This window comes from Salmo salar, chromosome ssa13 (assembly GCF_905237065.1).
Source record: "Salmo salar chromosome ssa13, Ssal_v3.1, whole genome shotgun sequence".
Taxonomy (NCBI): Eukaryota; Metazoa; Chordata; class Actinopteri; order Salmoniformes; family Salmonidae; genus Salmo; species Salmo salar.
Genome location: NC_059454.1, coordinates 97,975,179 through 97,997,157, shown reverse-complemented (window position 1 = coordinate 97,997,157; position 21,979 = coordinate 97,975,179). Strand labels below are relative to the sequence as shown.

At 42.1% G+C, this 21,979-nt stretch overlaps 1 protein-coding gene across 10 annotated transcripts; it reads right to left on the bottom strand.

Annotated features, from left to right (window-relative positions):
- Window positions 1-1,000: 1,000 nt before the first annotated feature.
- LOC106568347 (heterogeneous nuclear ribonucleoprotein K) lies at window positions 1,001-12,850 on the bottom strand. 10 transcript variants are annotated; one of them, XM_014138615.2, is made up of 16 exons: window positions 12,569-12,849; window positions 11,396-11,505; window positions 10,590-10,687; window positions 10,296-10,352; window positions 8,971-9,014; window positions 7,779-7,851; window positions 7,547-7,660; window positions 7,140-7,268; window positions 5,751-6,058; window positions 5,494-5,547; window positions 5,008-5,050; window positions 2,955-2,970; window positions 2,723-2,755; window positions 2,541-2,608; window positions 2,117-2,286; window positions 1,001-1,922 (listed from the first exon to the last, which is right to left on the bottom strand). In XM_014138615.2, the coding sequence occupies exons 2-16, from the start codon at window positions 11,454-11,456 to the stop codon at window positions 1,892-1,894; spliced, it is 1,299 nt and encodes a 432-aa protein (XP_013994090.1). In that variant the 5' UTR covers window positions 11,457-11,505; window positions 12,569-12,849; the 3' UTR covers window positions 1,001-1,891. The 10 variants fall into 10 exon arrangements, 8 of the variants coding, with proteins under 8 accessions (XP_013994090.1, XP_013994092.1, XP_013994095.1 ...); XM_014138617.2 differs by having other exon boundaries at window positions 5,008-5,047; XM_014138613.2 differs by having other exon boundaries at window positions 1,539-1,922; window positions 2,039-2,286; window positions 12,569-12,850.
- Window positions 12,851-21,979: the final 9,129 nt, after the last annotated feature.

Sequence of the window (21,979 nt, the reverse complement as noted above, 5' to 3'; positions counted from 1 at the left end):
CAAGTTGAGGGAGCGTGCAATTGGCATGCTGACTGCAGGAATGTCCACCAGAGCTGTTTTTATTAATTTAACAAGGCAAGTCAGTTAAGAACAAATTCTTATTTACAATGATGGCCAAACCCAAACAACACTGGGACAATCGCCCTATGGGACTCCCAATCACAGCTGGTTGTGATACAGAATCAAACCAGGGTCTGTAGTGACAGCTATAGCATGGAGATGCAGTGCCTTAGACCGCTGCGCCACTCTGGAGCCCTAAAGCCAGAAAATGTAATGTTCATTTCTCTACCAGAAGCCGCCTCCATCATTGTTTGAGAATTTGGCAGTAACTCCAACCAGCCACACAACCGCAGACCACGTGTAAACATGCCAGCCAAGAACCTACACATCTGGTTTCTACAGCTGCGGGATCGTCCAAACTCATTCTGATTGGCTGGGCCTGGCTCCCAAGTGGGTGGACCTATGCGCTCCCAGGCCCACCCATGGCTGTGCCCCTACCATCATGTGAAATCCATAGACTAGGACCTAATGAATGTATTTCAATTGACTGATTTCCTTATATGAACTGTAACTCAGTAAAATCTTTGAAGTTGTTGCATTTATTTTTGTTCAGTAAAGTAGATACCCCAAAAAATTACTTACGCATTTTTACACCACTGGAAAGGAAAAACCAGCAGACACAAGGCCCTCCATGGAATAAGTTTGACCTGATCTACACTGATTGAAGTGGATTTAACAGGTGACATCAATAAGGGATCATAGCATTCACCTGGATTCATCTGGTCAGTCTGTCATTGAAAGAGCACGTGTGCTTAATGTTTTGTATACTCGGTGTATGTTAATACAGAACTCAGATGTCACAAGGTGGCACATGAATCATAGCCTTAGTCAACTAGGTATTACTTAATACTCATGATGCATTACTTGTAGAGAATGCCTGCCATAACAGCTACACCTAACTTCTCCTTGATACTGAAAGCAGTTTACTGAAAATATCAAGTTGATTTTATTACAACCATTTTATTCATTGCATCTAGGAAATATGGAAAAATAACACAAAACCTCCCCCCACATGTTTAGTAAATGGTGGCACAGACTTTATTACTCAGACTTGCAGCAGATACTACACCCCACAGACAGGTAGAGATTAACAGGGGTGACATGCCACTCATATGGAAAGAAAGGCTGCATTCCCATCCCAAACTGACTGGTGTCTACAAAGATCCCATCTAAAATTTTAAAAATGCTTACAAACCGACAAAAAAAAAAGAAACTGGCTTTAGCCAGTCTAAATGGATCCAAATGTCAATGATTATGTATTAAAGGAATTATATCAAGTCCCTCCCCGTTAACCAGCTGAAATCATGTAGAAAACTTAAAATCAACAATACTTTATTTTAGCCCTATCAGTCTCCCAACAAAATGAAACAATCCTAGCACTCTTATTCATCCTATGACACGATTACTGTACATTTTTATACAGCCCCTTATCTTTCAGCGGGGGAAAAAAATTAAGCTAAATGTATATATTTTTTTTAAATCAAAAAATGTTTCTTACAAAACAAGATTACATTCTGCATGCTGTACTGACTGGGAGGAGGAGCGTCTCAGGGGAGGCCAAGAGTGAACACAGACAGGTTAGTTTACTCCAAGTACAGAACAGCAGAATAATCCGGAAAGAAAACCCCCAAAAAACAAGCAAGGCAACAAAAAAAAAAGAAATAAAATAAACTGGGATACACTCATCCGACAGCTTTGAGAGAATTTCCAAACTTCTTATTAAAAGGTGTTAGATGACAGGGTGGAGGGCAAAGAACTACCCAAAGCAGAGGAATGTTGGCTCTGAATAGCGGGAGCGAACAGGCATGGCAGATTGGCTCCTCTTCCCTCTTTAGAAGAACCGACCAGAGTACTGCTTCACACTGCAACAAAACACAGTGGACAAGTGAATAAAGGGACCCTAGGAGTAATTTCTAGAACTACTTTATGTTCAATTTCATTTGTTAGTCATGAACGGCTCATTTCTTTCCTTGATTACCACGGATAGGGGACAGGGATGAATAGGTTTCCACCATACTGCTTTCAGCGGAGACGAGGAAAGGGTGCTAGCACGTGCCTGTTCTGCAGTAGATACTGGGCGTTCTGGATCTGGTCCTGTGTTCCATTGATGGTGATGATGCGGTCCTCGGAGCCCTCTAGTGGCTCGTCGATCTTGATGGACGCTCCCGACTCATGACGGATCTGCTTGATCCGCTGCCCGCCCTTCCCAATGATGGAGCCGGCCAGCTACGACAAGTGAGGAGCCAGGGTTACTTCTCCCCAACAATGTGATCGGTACAATGACAACCAGGTAAAGGGGGCACAGGGTTTTGGGGGGGAATATCAATCACGTATGAATAAAGGCTGATGTGGGAACTTTTTGACCAATTGGGAAGAATCTCATCTCGGTTCTTCTCATGAATATATTACAGGGATGTCTGTTGATCTGTGGTAAGGGGTGTTATTACACTTGGGACTGTGCTGATTAAACCTTTACTCACATCCTTGGGGATGGTAACTTGTGTTGTGATGACGGGACCCCCGATGTCACTGTATGACCCTCGGCCACCTGGAGAGAGACTCAGAATTTATCCTCTTGTGGAAAGTCCTCAAAACGACACGAAAACAAATACAGAAGCAACAAAATGAGACATTGATACAAATGTGATTTATTTGCACTCACCAGACTGAAAGGGCTCCCACGAGGAAGTGTTGTCTTTGAAAATATGAAGGGAGGAAAAGGAAGGATAACAATACATCACACCGTGGCTGGCAGACCACATAGACAGACCAACAAAGGACAGGGGGGAGAGCTGGTGGTGCTTACTAGACAGAAAGAACTCTTCTCTGACCAAAGAGACATTCAAACAAGAGTGTAGAGACTACCATGACCAGAAGAAACTCAGAGGACTCACCACCGTATCCACCACTCTGTATTCAGTAGAACATAGGGAAAGAAAGACGAATTGAGAGACTTATTACAAGACTGAAACATTCATTAAGTAAAATACTGGTTTAAATGTGTTTGATACTGAGCTCCATAATTTGTGCATATGAATCTTAGCTGCCTTATTCATTTTCTACTATGCATGTTATTGGTACGACCCGACCAAACCCGTCCGTGAATCGCAATGGTTTCACCTGAAGTTCATTTGTTAGTTTGGCTCCAGATTATGTATTCAGCTGCTCCTTGGTAACCAAGGAGACAACTGTTGCCAGGCAACAAGAGGCCTAACCAGTGTGTTCACTCTGAAGAGCAGCGCCAGTGTCCAAAACACCATGATTTCACTTGGGCAGGATAATAATCCCAATCCATTTACACACGTACAGTGCATTTGGAAAGTATTCAAACCCCTTCCCCTTTTCAACATTTTGTTATGTTACAGCCTTACTATAAAATTTATTAAATTACTTTTCTTCCTCAATTTACACACAATACCCCACAATGACAAAGCCAAAACAGGTTTAGAAATTGTTGCAAATGTATTAAAAATAAAAACAGAAATACATTATTTACATAAGTATTCAGATTCTTTGCTATGAGACTCAATTGAGCTCTGGTGCATCTTGTCTCTAATCATCCTTGAGATGTTTCTACAACTTGGAGTCCACCTGTAGTAAATTCAATTGATTGGACATGATTTGGGAAAAAAACACCTCTCTATATAAGGAGCATGTGCATGTCAGAGCAAAAACCAAGCCATGAGGTCGAAGGATTGTGCCGAGGCACAGATCTGGGGAAGGGTACCAAAACATTTCTGCAGCATTGAAGGTCCCCAAGAACACTGTGCCCTCCATCATTCTTAAATGGAAGTTTGGAAACACCAAGACTCTTCCTAGAGCTGGCCTCCTGATCAAACTGAGCAATCGCGGGAGAAGAGCCTTGGTCAGGGAGGTTAACAAGAACCCGATGGTCACTGAGAGCTCCTCTGTGGAGATGGGAGAACCTTCCAATAAGGACAACCATCTCTGCAGCACTCCACCAATCAGGCCTTTATGGTAGTGGCAAGACGGAAGCCACTCCTCAGTAAAAGGCACATGACAGCCTGCATACAGTTTGCCAAAAGGCAAACAAGATTCTCTGGTCTGATGAAACCAAGTTTGAACTCTTTAACCTGAATGCCAAGCGTCACTTCTGGAGGAAATCAGGCACCGCTCATCACCTGGCCAATACCATCCCTAAGGTGAAGCATGGATGGCAGCATCATGCTGTGGCAATGTTTTTCAGCGGCAGGGAATGGGAGACTTGTCAGGATCGAGGGAAAGATGAATGAAGCAAAGTACAGAGATCCTTGATTAAAACCTGCTCCCGAGCACTCAGGACCTCAGACTGGGGCGAAGGTTCACCTTCCAACAGGACAACAACCCTAGGCACACAGCCAAGACAACGCAGGAGTGGCTTCGGGACAAGTCTCTGAATGTCCTTGAGTGGCCCAGCCAGAGCCATGACTTGAACCCAATAGAACATCTCTGGAGAGACCTGAAAATAGCTGTGCAGCAATGCTCCCTATCCCACCTGACAGAGCTTGAGAGGATCTGCAGAGAAGAATGGAAGAAACTCCCCAAATACAGGTGTCCCAAGCTTGTAGCGTCATACCCAAGAAGACTTGAGGCTGTAATCCCTGTTTCAACAAAGGACTGAGTAAAGCGTTTGAATACTTCTGTAAATGTGTTTTTTTTTTTATAAATGTGCAAACATTTGTAAAAACCTTTGTTTACAATGTCATTATGAGGTAGTGTGTGTAGATTGATGGGGGGGGGACTATTTAATCCATTTTAGAATAAGGTTGTAGCATAGAATGTGGAAGAAGTCAAAGGGGCTGAATTGGTTCCGAATGCACTGCAACTAAAACCAGTTAAAATGCGTGTCGACTTGCCTACTATTAAAACACCAGGCAACAGACTGAAGCTGTCACTCTTCCATGCTAAACCCTCATCTAAAACACTTAACATGCTCAGGTCACTCACCATGCTGTCGTAGCGGTCTCCTGGTCTTCCTCTCCTGTCGCTGCTTAGATAAGAGGGAGGGTGTCGGGGTTAACATGACAAGATAAGGTTCAGTTCACCACCTCTGATGAACTGATGTCAGCCCATTGGTTTGGGGGCTGCTAAGTCTGTAATATACAAGTGTGATGCCAGTCCCCCTGAAAGTGTGAAGAGCCAAGTTGTTTTTTAAAATCCGTGTTGATAAGAAGACACTGACATGGTGTTCTTATAGTCATCTATTCATGGGATGAGCGATCATGTTTACAAAATAACTATTGTGTCATGGGTAGAACTGTATTGACGGTCATTAAATCAACAGAAAAGGATTAAACCCAACATTTGACAGAGATGGTAATCTCCACATCTGAGCGAGCCATTCTCCAAATGACTAACTCGATTTGGAGAGGTGAAGGAGTTCCACCCTAACCACTCTGCAGGAGCTGCCTTTGTTTTACACAAATGACTTACTTTGGTCTGTCGTCCATGTTGCCGTGATAGCTCTGATGAGAGAACCGGTCCCCTCTGCAACCACACGACAGGGTCAACATGACTCAGTGGAAATGTGTCAGAAAAGATTCCTTTAAAGGATTAGTCCAACAAAGTAGGGTCATGTTCATTCTAGTTCTTTGTACTCAGGCACAGCGAAGGCACATGGTTATAAACGTCACTGAGTGACTGATGAGGTGATAAGAGGTAGCCATAAACAATAATTGAAAGCTCCTTACCCTCCTCTTGGGGGTGGTGGTAGGGGGAGGGGCAGGTTTCGAGCGCGGCTCCCTCCACGTCCTCTGGTTGGCAGGGGAGGGGGCGGACCCCGGCGAGGGCTCAAGTCGTCATAGTCCCGTCTGGAGGGGGGCATGGGTCGGCCGCCGCGGCCGGGGGGCATGCGCTCAAAGCCACCCCGGCCCCGTACGGGGAACCCCCCCATAGGCCGCCGGCCCCGCTCCTCGAACATCATTGTGAAGCCGCCGTAGTCGTATGTCTCGTCGTAGAAGTTGGGGTCGTAAGGCTGGGCGCGCCCTTTGATAGGAGCCTGAAGATAGATAATACTATGAGACCATTGTTGAGATGCTACATATAGCTGCCAAAATAAAGGAGATGAGGGCTACAAAGTAAATTGAAAGCAGGTGCTTCCACACAGGTGTAGTTCCTGAGTTAATTAAGAAATGAACATACCATCATGCTTAGGGTCATGTATAAAAATGTCCAGTGGCCCATTATTTTGGCTACCATGGATAGAATAGATCTCAGTGAGTTTGAAAGAGGGGTCTCAAAGGAGCATAGGGATTTAAAGGGTGTGTGTGTTGCCAGTCACCAGATTTCAAATCAATTGAACACTTATGGGAGATTATGGAGCGGCACCTGAGACAGTTCTCCACCAAATGATGTAATTTCTCGTGGTCATTCCTTAATTTTGCAAGTTACCAATATAAAATTAGTTTTGCTCTGGAATGACTACAATGTCAACAACTGTTGTAAATGGAATATATAAAAACAAACAAAAAGCATCTGCTGTTATTAAACAAGTACAATTCTAGTTTGACTGACTCATTGAGTTTCCATGTTTAGACACTGGTGATGGTGAAGTGTGTCGCGGTCACTGGCTGAGAACGGAACTCACAAGGGCTGGCACAATTACCGTATAATCCTTTTACCGACAATTATAGAAGACTTACAGTAGGGAGTTTAAAAACCAAAGAAATTGTGGAACGAACAGCTGACTAAACACTGGGCGGCCAGGCAATTATGCAGTTGAGTCAGTTTCCACGGTAACAGGGACCCTTTACAACACAATGAAACTTTGTTGCTCCTTGCTGAAATAAGCAAGGTGTTGTAGCAAATTAGTCTTTGGTTGCTTGATGAGTTGGCCATTTGAATCAGCTGTGTAGTGCTAGGGCGAACACCAAAACATGCACACAGGGGGGTCCCCAGGTCAGCGTTTGGGAAACCCTGGCCTAGGCAACAGCCCTCTGTCTGCAGAAGCACAGCAGAAAATGTGCGTGTTAAAATGTATCCGCACCCTATTAAAACTACTATAACGGAGACCGCGTCATTTAGCTGACCAATAAGTCATCCAAAATTCCATGACCGTCACAGACCTAACTCTCACCCACCTCAGATACCAACTCCAGGATAACTTTGATGCAATCGACAACACGGTCTGGCTTTCCTCCAACCAGAACCACTCGGTCAGTGGAGTGAGGACAGCACTCCTGGAATAGCTTGATGGTAGTCTGGGTGTTCTGGTGGAGACAGGAAGCCCAGCATGAAATAGACCCATAATACAACAGGAAGACGCAACACAATGCCATATGTTCAAAATGGGTTTGACCAGTCTTCAGCTTTGAGCATTAAATGAGATCTTCAATACATTTCCCATAACCATTTGTGGACAAGTGGGCAACAAGAAAACCTGTTAGGGCAGATCAAGCACATGCAATCTATGCACTTCAGCTTATTCTTGTAAATGAGTATGGACTGAGTCAAGTCAGCATTTGAAATTAGTGGGAACCCATCTTACCTCTCTTAACTCCTTTATCTTGGTACCCTTCACCCCAATGATGCCTCCGGCCAAACTCTGATGGATCAGCAAACGCAGCTCGCAGTCAAAATCAATCCCGTTATAATGCTGGTACTAGGAAAAAACAGGTACAGATCAGTCAGGTGAAAGAAAGCCTTTAGCTCTTGACTTTGAGGATTAGGAAAAAGATAAACCTATATGTGTATATCTCTGGAGGCCACGGGGCACTCACCTCTTCCAGAGTAGGGATAATCTTCAGCAGAATCTCTCCGATAGTCTCAATATCTGCACTCACACTCAGGATCCTGGTAAGGTATAGCATGTGGCCAAAGGCAACAAGGCAAAACAGAGGGAGGACAAAAAGCAAAAAATAAAGAAAAACTTATTTCAAGACGAAGACTCCTATGAAGCACAGAGCTAAAAAAAAAAAATGTAACGTTTAAAAACAAAAAGAAAACGAAGACTTTCCCAACACTGGACTGAAATGTGAGCAACTTGAGGTGTGCTCGTTTATCTCACATCCAACAAGAGAGAGAGGCTTTAGGATTACAACATGAAGCACAAGGCTGACCACTGTCTGGAGGGAGGGGGCTCTGTCTGGAGGGGGGGGCTATGTCTGGAGGGAGGGGGGCCTTTTAACCATCACCACCAGCACTTGAGGGGGGAGAAAGAAAAAAGTTAATTAAAAAAACCTGCCATCACAATCGTGCCACCGGCACACATTCTCAGTGACAGGGAGTCGGAAGGTAGAAGAGAAACAAAATAAAGAAAGCAGGGGGATGTGAGTGGTAACCACTAGGTGGTGGACAGGATAGACGGTGGAATGAAAGGTTTGGCAGGCAGTCTGGACTGATGGGGGGACTGAGAGAAAAACAAGAGGGGAGAAACCTAACGGAGGATAGAGAAACCCAACGGGGAGATGTAGCACAAGGGAGAAAAAAAGAGAACAGTGATGAGTTAGAGTGGGCGGAGCTTGAGCACTCAGATCATGAACAGTGATGTTGAGAACAGTGGGGTGGGGGGAGGGGCGCGGCAGGGAGTAGCAAGGTGGGCCACAAGGACAGAGCGGGAAAGATCATTGGATTTCCACAAATCACAATTAAAAATACCACAGAAAGGTAACAGCAGCCAACAGCTGGGCTCCTCCCATTTAATATGATCTACTGAAAGTAGGTTCATTGATTTCATTTCTAGTGACAAAAAGGTCCAAATTAAATGGAAATACTTGAATGTGGGGGAAGAAGGGTAGAGTGGGGGAGAAGACAGAACAATTCAAATGGAACAATACACGTCTCTTGATAAAGGGAGAGGGAGGGGGGTTCTATATGTAGAAAATGTTCAAATGAAACAGAAGGCAGGCTATCAAAGACATGTGTTTTTCTCTGTTCTAATCAGGCAGTGAGGCAATAACTGGTGGGACATACCGCTCTGGGCCACTGCTGTCAGGGACAGATACACTGGCATTGTACTGCATTGGCCGTGGAGGTTGGCATTGGGCAAGGGCATTCAATCACAAGATGTCAAGTAAGGTGCCCGTTTAGGGAGGGGCACGTTTGTGGGCGGGCGGCGGGGCGGGGCAGGGCCAACCGGGGTGTCAGGTGGGCGGGCGTTCAGGGGCGAAGGTTGGGCCAACGTCAAGGTGGGCAACGCAGGAGGGGCATGTCGATCCAGTACATGGGCAACGGAGGAAGGTGGCCAAAAATAACAAAGTAAAGGAGAGGGAAGAGGGGGAGAAGGAATACATTTTAATTGAATACACGCTATACTCCATCACTATATAGCTTCCAAAAAATAAAAAATAAATAAAAAAGATGGTGAGTGTACAAGAAAAAGGGCAGCTGTACTAAGCCAGCTCTAGCAAAGACACTTAGCTAAATGGACTGCATAGATACTACAGAGGCTGTAATATACTATAGGTCCGCTCAGGCTTTGAGACACCTGTTTAAAGGGGGTTTTAGGGCATCACCACAGTCCGGTATTGCTTCAGGGATGTAAGGGGCATTAGAAATCACGTTCAGAGCCTAGTAGAGGATAGTTCCATTTTATCGGAAACACAAGAAAAATGCCCCCACCCACACTCTACCCCAAATCTGATCCAATCAAGCCAAACCATGTCTGTTCACATGAGCCAACCTATAGATGTGTCATTTGGGAAAGAGAATCTGACTACTGTACAAAAACACCGCAAATATCCCTCCAAGTGTTCACAGACATGCAACATTTGACCAATTCCACAGTAACAGAATGATGCAGAGACTCCGATTTTTCATTTTAAAAATGTAAACCAACAAAAAAACAATGATTGCAACAAAGTAAATGTGTTTTTTGTTAAATGTTCAGTGGAAATTGTTGAAAGTAGTCCATGTGCATAGAGTTCTATGGTAGGTTTAACTTTCCAAGTCATTGGTTTTTGTTTGACATACATTTCAAAGTGAAAAATCTAAGTCTCTGCATCATTCTGTTAATGTGGAATTGACCCAATCAAGTCAAACAATACATTCAGATAACAGAATGACTGTCTATAGATGGGAGATGAGATATAGATAGATGTGCGTGTGTATATATAAGAGGGAAACTATTTAGTACAGGGGTTACATTTCTTGAATAGGACGCATAAGGGTTGTCATTAGAATGGGGTAATTGGATACCATAATATCTATGAAAATGTCAGGTTTATAAGGACATAAATATAGCTTTACAGCAAATCCCCCAGTGGAGGAAAGAATTTGACAATGCCAACTGTACTCACGTCTGTGCGTAAGGCTTTTATATTCTTGCCACCCTTTCCGATAACAGCTCCAGCATTCTGAGGAGAAACAAGAGTGTTTCCTTAGGAACAGAGTAATGGGTCTGAGAGTCCGCTGAATGATATGAAACTTGGAAGATGGGATGTGATTAGCAAAACTCAGAACACCAGAAAAACACCTACCTATCCAGGAAGACATACAGATGTAAGAAATGGCATTGCTGATTTCACACAGTAAAGGGAATTCCTTATTTAAAAGCAATAGGGCTAAAATCCCATTTCTGTTGCAAGGCTTACTTTGCTCTGCAGTAGTACACGCAGCTCCACCATCTCATCAGTGTTGCGAGAGCGTTTGAAGGCCTGCTCCTCCTCCATGTCCTCGGCAGGGCGTTTACCTGGAAGGAGAAACCTGGAAAGTTAGCCTAATGCATTGTTCTTCCCAATACGGGTTCCAGCCAAAAGTCAGGCGACAGCATCCACCCAGCCCCTACCAGTCCACTTCCTGGATTAAAATTAGACGGAACTGCTCCTGAAACAGTAGTGACCTGGACAAGAGAAACACATGGCCATCTGACATACACACATGGTGCCAGCATGTAGCTATACCAGTAGTCCAGGGATTTACATTAAAGTCTGAAAAGTATGGGCAGGTCAGCAGTATTTTTTGGTTGCACTTAGGATCACTGGCCCAAAAATTGTAATTAGCCATCTACACCCAGAAGTGCAATATATTGCTGGCCTTTCACCTACACATAGGGGAGGAACCAGAAAAATCAGTAATGGAATTATACGTATTTTGGTTGTTAATTGAAAAAAATAACATATCAAAGCAGGCTTAACTTGTCTGTGCCATAAATTGTCTGTATTTTACTTAAATAATGGGGAGGAACCAGAACGATCAGTTTTAGGCTACTGGAATTCTTTAAAAAGGTTTGATTGTTTGGTTCACTTGTCCAAGGAAAATCGGACATCCCTTAATGTCAATCCCTGTAGTCCCTTCTGACTGATATCAGCTATTAGAGAAAAGCAGTGTTATATGTCTAGTCAAGGCAATTGCATGGCTTACACACAGCTTTGATGAGGCACTGCCAAAATAGCCTTACCGTTAGTGTCAGTGTTGCTGAAAGTGGTCTCTTCTTCCTGCTGCTCGATTTCTGTCTCCATTGTCTTGCACCAGCGGTGAAATGCGAACAGGCTCCTCTCTGTGGATCTGCTGTGTGAAGGCAACAATGTAAAATGAGGCTATGCCTTTTGAGGACACTGAGGCTGCGCCAGACACGACTGAGGGAAACTCACCTCATGATAAAATCCTCACCAATCCAATCTTGTCACTAATCAAACCTGTTGTTGCCTTGCCCCTATTTACAATTGTAATTCCTATTAATTCTTGGCCACAGGATACACAAAAGTGTTCTCTACTAGAATACAATGGAATGTATCCCAAATCACTGCCCTTGATATGAGTGGAAACCACTTGACATAATCATGATAACTGGGCTAAAATGAAAATAGTACCCCCCCCAACAAATTGTAGGAGGTAGCTTGAGTCATTGTGAACCGCTAGCTAGATTATTTCCGGTGTTGCTACATTGAAGGTTTAACTAGTTAACTTGACTTGCTTCTGCACAAACACATAGATTAACGTTAGCTAACGTTAACTATATATTTTTTAGTCAGCTATTAGCCATGTTGGTTTAGTTTAGCTGTCGGACTAACGTTAACTAGCCGTCTTAACCTGTATTAACTAACGCGAAACGTTAGCCAGGTAACGTTAGTTATTATCACATTGGCTAACAACCTGGCTGCGTTAGTTAGCCACCAGCAGCTAACGTTAGCTAGATAACTAACAACTCATCTGTACAAGTAGCCAACATACATGCGCTGTTACTTACAGTGTAACGTTAGTGTATGTAAGCGGCCTAGTGTCGTTTAACGATTGGCTGAATAAGTTAACTTGCAGCACATAGAGTCCAAATAATTGTAATACTTAACTAATGTTAGCTGACGTTCTCAAAAGGGGAAAACAAATTAGATGGTATCTAGCTAGTTAGATGCCGTTAGGTAGCTAAATTAGCTAGGCTAGATTGCTAACGTTAGCTACATAGCTAGCTACCGCTAGTTAGCGTAGCTAATATTAGCGATAGAGTTCACGAGGCTTATCCCCAACTGAGCCTAAAAGTGACTTAATTCTCATTGACCGATTACAACGCAAATGAACTAACAAACAACCTCTTTATAATCTAACTTTAACCACAAACCTAAAATATTTAACAAACCTTCAGCCAAACCGCGTTCTCCACAGCAATTTCTTGTCCTGAAATTGTCAGCAACCAAAACCTTCCGAATACAGTGAAACAGCAAAATAGGGAGTCAGTCTACTGTCTTCTTTCACTGATTGGAGAGGGCAGGTTCGAGATTGGGTATATCAGTTGTCTCTCAAAGTCAACACGTCTTCAAAGAAATGTAAGAGGTCGACAAATTAGCTGACGCTGGGCACGAACCTTTGATTTACCAATCATGCAGAGCTATGTGAGAGTCGTTATAGCAACTGGGCGGGACTTACAAGTCCCGAGCCCCAGAGACCGTGCCTATCAGTACCTACCACTCAGTGGCGACCCGTCATTCAGGACAAGTGAGGCTCCACATTTTTAGCAACAAAAAAAAAACAACCAAACAAATGAATACTTTTTTTTATTAGGCGGGGCTTGCATTAATACGTGTCACAAACCAGTTTGCAAACAATGTAAAAAAAATAAATATATATATCATTCAGTTAATAAAGCTGCACACACACATGGTCTCTTTTTTGTTTTCTTGAGTAAAGCAGCTCCAAAATGCAGGTGTTTCAGCCTAGCCCAGTGCTTTCTGTGGTGATGGGGCGAACCAGCAGAAAATAGGAGCATTGCGCCGTGATTGGCTCAGTGTTCCGTCACTCATGGGGACAGTACGTCACCGCCAAGTTTAAGTCCTTAGTAAGGGTAGACATCCAAAATTTCAGCCCTTTGGATCCTGCCATAGAATTATATTACAAGTGCCTTTCCAATAAGGTTCAAGGTCACTGGCCACAGATAAAATGACGTCAAATCACGTTATATGTACAGTAGCTTTGATTGGACTGATCATGTCAACATCTTACTTTCAAAGTAAGCTAGCAAGTCATCATCATGAATCTAGTCAACAATCTACTTGCAAATCCTTTTTAATCCTTATCATACGAAGAGAAATAATGAAGAGAAATTATAGATAAAACGTATCGGTACTCATCGGCCATTGGACAAAGATTACACAACAAGGTGGAAATCGCAAATTCAACAATGAGTGGTTTGGAAGGAATCAGTGGCAAACTGCAAGCATTGCAAAGCAACCACTAACGTTAGCCTGCTATTCAATGGAGTGGCTGTGTGTTTTTTCTTCTGAGTTCCCAACATAAATACAGAGAATGCCAGACTTTGATGACAAAGTTTGATGACAAAATTTGCCCACAAAGGATGGCCGCGCCCCCTGCACAAGGTGAGTCCAAAAATGTCTTGTATGCTGCTGCATAAATTATGTAATATGCAAGGGTGATATGTATACTGTAGCTAAGAAAGTAATACTAAGTGTATGTTGTGTAGTAAGCTGTTAGTAGCCCATGTGCCTCACCCTAATAATTTGGTCTATTTTCACCAACGCGATATTGTACACACATCGTTCGTGGCAGATGTGTGCTTGTTTTGTACAGCTTTGACAGTGCTACTGATAGTAGTGGTGGCGCTTGGCTTGCACGTGCAAATTTAGCACACACAACATTCTATAATAGAATTGTGTTATTTGACGTGTCAAATTAAAAGCTTATTTAATGTGTCAAATAGTGTTATATGACGTGAATCTTTTTGACAAGCAAAGACACAAACGGCGTTCAATGTGCCTCACACTAATAATTTGGTCTATTTTCACCTCTTCATTTCGCCTACTGTTCTAACTTGGTGGTGCACATATAGCCTATAACCTGTTTTAGAGAAACGTAATAATCGAATATTGTAAGAACTTTCATTGTCTGTTTATATGCCCCTTTTATTTATCCTACGGTTCTGACTTGTTGTACAGGGAGTACACTGTAAGAACGGCCCATGTTCTCAATTCTGTCACTGTACATTTCAAAAGTGCTGAACAAATAGTTATATTGACTACATCCGTCGTCACTCGCTCATTAATGTCTTAATTGAAATTAGGGATTGCCTCTTATCCGCTTGTCGTCCTCTTATCCCATAGTTTGTACATCTCAATTGTCAGTAGAAACCACATTTGTTTAAGCAAGTCAGCCATATCAGCTATGTTTTTTAAAAGGCAGTAAATGAGGCTGAATGAACTGTTTCACTGCCAGACAAGGTTCAGCTGAAAGCCAGGTGTAGCAGTGGTAAGGTGTTGGGACTGCTGTTGGGACTCTGCTGTTGAGACAGCTTCATGTATACCCTAACAGTTTGTGGGCACCGTTTGTCACCATTATAGTGCAATTCATGTATTGTTTAGTGTTGTGTTATGTAGTGACTTCACTGGCATGCACCCCACATTTATTTTTTTGCCCCACCAAGATTTACATTATAAAATCGCCACTGTGTACGCTGAACAAAAATAAAAATGCAACATGTAAAGTGTTGGTCCCATGTTTCATGAGCTGAAATAAAAGATCCCAGAAATGTTCCATACGCACAAGAAACATATTTCTCTCAAATTTGTATACATCCCTGTTAGTGAGCATTTCTCCTTTGCCAAAATAATCCATCCACCTGACAGATGTGGCATATCAAGAAGCTGATTAAACAGCATGAAAATTACACAGGTGCACCTTGTGCTGGGGACAATAAAAGGCCAATCTAAAATGTGCCGTTTTGTCACGCAACACAATGCCACAGATGTCTCAAGTTTTCAGGGAGCTTGCAATTGGCATGCTGACTACAGGAATGTCCACCAGACCAGTTGCCAGAGAAATTTGTGTTAATTTCTCTTCCATTAGCTGCCTCCAACATTGTTTTAGAGAATTTGACAGCATGTCCAACCGGTCTCACAACCGCAGACCACGTGTATGGCATCCTGTGGGCGAGTGATTTGCTGATGTTAACGTTGTGACCAGAATGGCGGGGGGGTTATGGTATGGGCAGGCATAAGCTAAAGACAATGAACACAATTGCATTTTATAGATGGCTATATGAATGAACAGAAATACCATGACGAGATCCAGAGGCCCATTGTGAGGCCCATTTTTTTAAGGTATCTGTGACCAACAGATGCATATCTGGATTCCCAGTCATGTGAAATCCATAGATTAGGGCCTAATCGGTTTATTTCAGTTGACTAATTTCCTTATATGAACTGTAAATAGGTAAAATCTTTGAAATTGTTGCATTTTGCGTTCATATTTTTCTTCAGTATATTTTGCAGTACATCTGTGCATGGAGTGCGTGACTGAAATATTGACAAAACATGAAATGTGTAAAGGGGAATGAGGTTGACACAGCTTGACACGGGTAAGATATGTTACATCGTGAACAGATGAAAAGATTTACAGGTTACCAAGTTTCCTACGTTATAGTAGGTGGTCATCATTGCAATGATTCAGAAAAAACTATGTAGCCTAACATCTGTTTTCAAAATGTAGCCCAAGCTAATTGTTCAGTCATGCATCGACTTACATTGGTTTTATTACAATGTAACAATTACTATTGGATACACTGCTCAACCATAAGTCTTTTCATTAATCAAAATAGGAATGCCCTCTGGTCCTCCTTGTAGAGACAGTTGGGGCCCCTGCAGAATTGAAAGGCGGTGGGGCACCAATCTTAGAAATGACTTGATAAGAAGTAGCTGATTAACTCTGTTCTCATACAGTATTCAGACCCCTTTACTTTTTCCACATTTGCTACGCTACAGCCTTATTCTAAAATTGATTAAATAAAACATATTTTTTTGCAAATGTATTAAAAATAAAAAACAGAAATATCTTATTTAAATAAGTATTCAGACCCTTTGCTATGAGACTTGAAATTGAGCTCAGGTGCATCCTGTTTCCATTGATCATCCTTTAGATGTTTCTGCAACTTGATTGGAGTCCACCTGTGGTAAATTCAATTGATTGGACATGATTTGGAAAGTTGACAGTGCATATCAGAGCAAAAACTAAGTCATGATGTCGAAGGAATTGTCCGTAGAGCTCAGATACAGGATTATGTTGAGGCACATATCTGGGGAAGGGTACCTAGAAAGTTCTGCAGCATTGAGGGTCCCAAAGAACACAGTGGCCTCCATCATTCTTAAATGGGAGAAGTTTGGAACCACCAAGACTCTTCCTAGGGCTTGCCGCCTGGCCAAACTGAGAAATCGGGGGAGAAGGGCCTTGGTCAGGGAGGTGACCAAGAACCTGATGGTCACTCTGATGTATTAAGAGTCCCCAGAGTTCCCCTGTGGAGATGGGAGAACCTTCCAGAAAGATAATCATCACTGCAACACTCCACCAATCAGGCCTTTATGGTAGTGGCCAGACGGAAGCCACTCATCAGTAAAATAAACATGACAGACCATTTCGAGTTTGCCAAAAGGCACCTAATGGATGCTTAGACCATGAGAAACAATATGTTATGGTCTGATGAAACCAAGATTGAACTCTTTGGCCTGAATACCAAGCGTCACGTCTTGAAGAAACTTGGCACCATCCTTACATTGAAGCATGGTGGTGGCAGCATCATGATGTGGGCATGTTTTTCAGCGGCAGGTACTGGGAGACGAGTCAGGATTGAGGGAAAGATTAACAGAGAAAAGTACAGAGAGATCCTTGATGAAAAACTGCTTCAGAGCCCTCAGGACCTCTGACTTGGACGAAGGTTCATCTTCCAACAGGACAATGACCCTAAGCACACAGCCAAGACAATGCAGGAGTGGGTTCGGGACAATTCTCTGAATGTCCTTTAGTGGCCCAGCCAGAGCCCGGACTTGAACCCAATCTAACGTAAATCTAACGTCTCTGGAGAGACCTGACAGAGCTTGAGAGGTGGTTGGAAATTGGCAGAAAAAGCTTGTATTTTTGGTTCAAAAGAGATTCAATACAGTACAATATAGTTTGTATCCTTCTGTACTTGACTTCCCCATCTAGGTACAATTGAGGACATGTGACTTCTATCAAACTATTTGAACCCTCATTAGTCAATTTCTGTAATAACAACAAATTTCTCAATTTCTTGAGTGAATTGGAAAGCTCTTGGATGATGTCCTTTATCTTGGTTATGCAAAATGCCATTTCTCCCTGATTTGCCAGGCCTATTGAGATAGGCAAGTGTCAACTATAAGCAAAATAAAGAGCTCTCATCCTTCTCTCAAAGTCTGAGCCAGTTACCATGGAGACAGATATCATTCCGTACTTGATGTTTCTCATAGAAAATCCTGCTTACACATTTTCATCTGCATCCATAGCGACACTTGACATTGTCCATGCTATTTTGAAAGCCCTTAGTATCCATAGCGACACTATCCATCCAGGGTGTGTGTGTGTGTATGTGTGTGTGTGGATCAGAGTGATGAGTTTAGGCAAAGAATACCTCAGATCATGTCCAATAGTGTCTGGTCAAGAGGTTAAGCACTAAGGCACCTCACATTCACTCATTCCATCATGTCCCCCCCAGAGCCATGTATTTAGATGTAAATACATGACTCTGGATACTCTACCGATTGTTCAGTGAGTAAACCATTCAAACGAATCTGATCCTAATGAACAAATGTGAACAAAACATGACCTCATAGAATCACTCTATAGTACCAATCCCACACTACTCTGTTCTATCTAATACATTGGGTAAATCACAACTGGATACTATCCTGTTTCTATTTCTATTCTTCATAAGTGCCATGTGATTAAGCTAAGGTACAGGGGTAGAAAACGTATGCACATGGTTGCAATGTTTTATCCAGCTGACTTTATTGTTGGTCTCATTTCAATAACCATTGATGTCTGAAGTGTCCTTCACTTGCACATTGTGCTATTTCTGTGATCACTGAAAGACCTTGTCAAAATGATAGCACTTATCCCACAGAGATACAATGGTCACACAACATCACAGCAGCTGTGTGTGTTGTTGACCACCCAGAATGAGAAGAACTGTGTCAAGTGACACTACCAGGGGTAGTTGATTTACTTTTGCTCAAGTGGAAAAGTTCCCAGATTTAAAAAGTTGAACTGAGCATATTACATATTTTCTAATAATCTATATCACTCTGTTGTATTTCACTGGCTATTCAATATGCTTCAATATGCTAACGTCAGAATCACTCTTTTTTAAAATGAATAGATAGCCGACATATTTCATCTCATGACCCCCAAATAACATGGGTCCACAAACATTTAATTTTAAAACCATATGCTAGGTTAGGCTATTTTTGCTTTGACAAATTACAATGAATAGCTATTTCTCCACTGTCTTTCTTCCTTGACTGGGATGGAAGACTCATTTGAAGCACACACAGTCATATTTTGTTTAGTAATTATTTTTCATAGACGCAGCCCTACTTGTGCGTCAAACTGCACGTCACACTGGTAATGGCCATCCATGGAGCTGTGGTATTGTTGTGGAAGAAGCACTGTCTAGGCCTATGGAACGAGTTTGTGGGTATTAAGAATAAAATTGGCACATCAAATATAAGTAATGTAATTACATTTTATTCAAATATTCAACCCCCTATTATAATTAACTTAAATATGAGGGTGATGTAGGGCTATAGTGAGTAGCCTATTCCCAACTATTTTTCAGAATATGTGTACATGATAAGCATGCAAATTGAAAGCTGTTGAATTAAATAGTCCTAAAACTGATAAATGTTGATAAACTGTCAGCAATACATATCACTGTCTCGAGCGTCTTAACCATCTCCCTTTAAAAGCAATTCCAGTGATGGCTGGCGGAGATGCGCTCGTACACAGCCATAATCAATAGACGAATGCAGGTACCCTGCCTCCATGCACAAGCGCTCTGTCGCGCAACCTGGTCTCAGAGCATTTAGTATTATTCTGTACGTAAATCCGAGGTTTATTTATTTGTGGTGTCCATTATCCATTTCGTATCTGTTAAGAATTAAAATTCGTATGGTATGTTACAAATTGAAATTCGTCTGATATGTTACGAATTTGCAATATAATACTATTTCTGAGTTTTCTTGACTCCAAGATGGCGGGTTACTGTTTGGCTTGCTGCTGTTGTTTGAGCGCCATACTCAGATTACTGCAAACGTGTGCTTTCGTCGTGAAGCTTTTTTAAAAATCTGACACATTAAGGAGATGTTTATCTAAAGTTCCATGCATAACACTTGTATTTTCATCAACATTTATGATGAGTATTTCTGTAAATTGATGTGGCTCTCTGCAAAATCACCGGGGTTTTGGAGGCAAGAACATTACTAAACATAACGCCCCAATGTAAACTGAGATTTTTGGATATAAATATGAACTTTATCGAACAAAACATACATGTATTGTGTAACATGATGTCCTATGCGTGCCATCTGATGAAGATCATCAAAGGTTAGTGATTAATTTTAGCTGTATTTCTGTTTTTTGTGATGCCTCTCCTTGCTTGGAAAATGGCTGTTTGGCTTTTCTTGTTTAGGTGGTGTCCTAACATAATGTAATGTTTTGCTTTCGCCGTAAAGCCTTTTTGAAATCGGACACTGTGGTTGGATTAACGAGAATCTTATCTTTAAAATGATGAATCATACTTGTATGTGTGAGAAATTTTAATTATGAGATTTTTGTTGTTTTGAATTTGATGCTCTGCTATTTCACTGCCTGTTGTCAAATCGATCCCGCTAACGGGATTCGCGTGTTAAGGGGTCACTTAGAGGTTAACCTGTCTGGGAACCTGGGACGTTTGCATCCCATCCTAGTCAACAGCCAGTGGAATCGCGTCGCGCGAAATACAAATACCTCATAAATGCTATAACTTCAATTTCTCAAACATATGACTATTTTACACCATTTTATAGATACACCTCTCCTGAATCGAACCACGTTGTCCGATTTCAAAAAGGCTTTACAGCAAAAGCAAAACATTAGATTATGTTAGGAGAGTACCCTGCCAAAAATAATCACACTGCCATTTTCAAAGCAACAAGCATGCATCACAAATACCCAAAAACACAGCTAAATGCAGCACTAACCTTTGACAATCTTCATCAGATGACACATTCGTAGGACATCATGTTACACAATACATGCATTTTTTGTTCGATAAAGTTCATATTTATATATAAAAACAGCATTTTACATCGGCACGTGACGTTCAGAAAATATTTTCCCTCAAATGCTTCCGGTGAAACAGCGCTACAATTTACAAAATTACTATTTGAAAACATTGTTAAAATTTAATATTGTCATTCAAAGAATTATAGATTAACATCTCGTGAATGCATCCGCATTGCCAGATTTAAAAATAACTTTACTGGGAAATCACACTTTGCAATAAACGAGGTGCTATGCTCAGAAAAATAGGCTAGGCGATACAGGTTAGCGCCATCTTGGAACCATCTAAAATCAAATATAATATTGTAAATATTCCCTTACCTTTGATTATCTTCATCAGAAGGCACTTCCAGGAATCCCAGGTCCACAACAAATGTAGTTTTGTTCGAAAAAGTTAATAATTTATGTCCCAATAGCTCCTTCTTGTTAGCGCGTTCCGAAGGCTACTCATAATGTACGAGGCGCGCGGGACTTGTCGTCATGAATGTGCAAAAAATATATATTTACGTTCGTTCAAACATGTCAAACGTTGTATAACATAAATCTTTAAGGCCTTTTTCAATCAGAGCTTCAATAATATTCAAGGCGGACGATTGCATTGTCTTACTAAACGTTTCGGAAGGAAAGGGTGCCCACGGGCGCTCGCGTCATAGTAGTAAAGGCCCTCCCCCTATGACCAACTTTCCAGGCCTCTCGTTCGGTCAGTTTTTACCGGAGAAGACTCAAACCACTTTGTAAAGGCTGTTGACATCTAGTGGAAGCCGTAGGAAGTGCTCAATGAATCCTAACTCACGGTGTGTTTCATAGGCAAAGTGTTGAAGGTGATTCCACAAATCAGATTTCCACTTCCTGCATGGAATCTTCTCAGGTTTTGGCCTGCCATATGAGTTCTGTTATACTCAGACACCATTCAAACAGTTTTAGAAACTTTAGAGTGTTTTCTATCCAAATCTACTAATTATATGCATATTCTAGTTACTGGGCAGGAGTAGTAACCAGATTAAATCGGGTACGTTTTTTATCCGGCCATGCAAATACTGCCCCCTAGCCCCAACAGGTTAAGTAAATGTCTTATTTAACCACACCAAACATAACATATCATATTTATTCGAGTGTCCCGGATTTACGTTCACCATGTTACGTCTAGTCTATGAGAACAGGCTGTGTCGCTACATCGCCACGCATTCTGACTCCACCGTGCTGTCTCTCTTATTTCGATCTCCATCAGTACTACATATGAAGAAGAATCACCACGACAACGGTTTGCTCCTCAAAACATCGGGAGCACAACGTTTGACCATGCAGAGACAGTCGCTCGGCCCCTAAGAAAGAGACGGGAGAGGCAGCACCAGGACGGAGCACTTGACACCTTGCTTCACGGCATCGATATGCAGTAGTTTGATACCAATTCTGCGGAGACAGGGATTGCGCA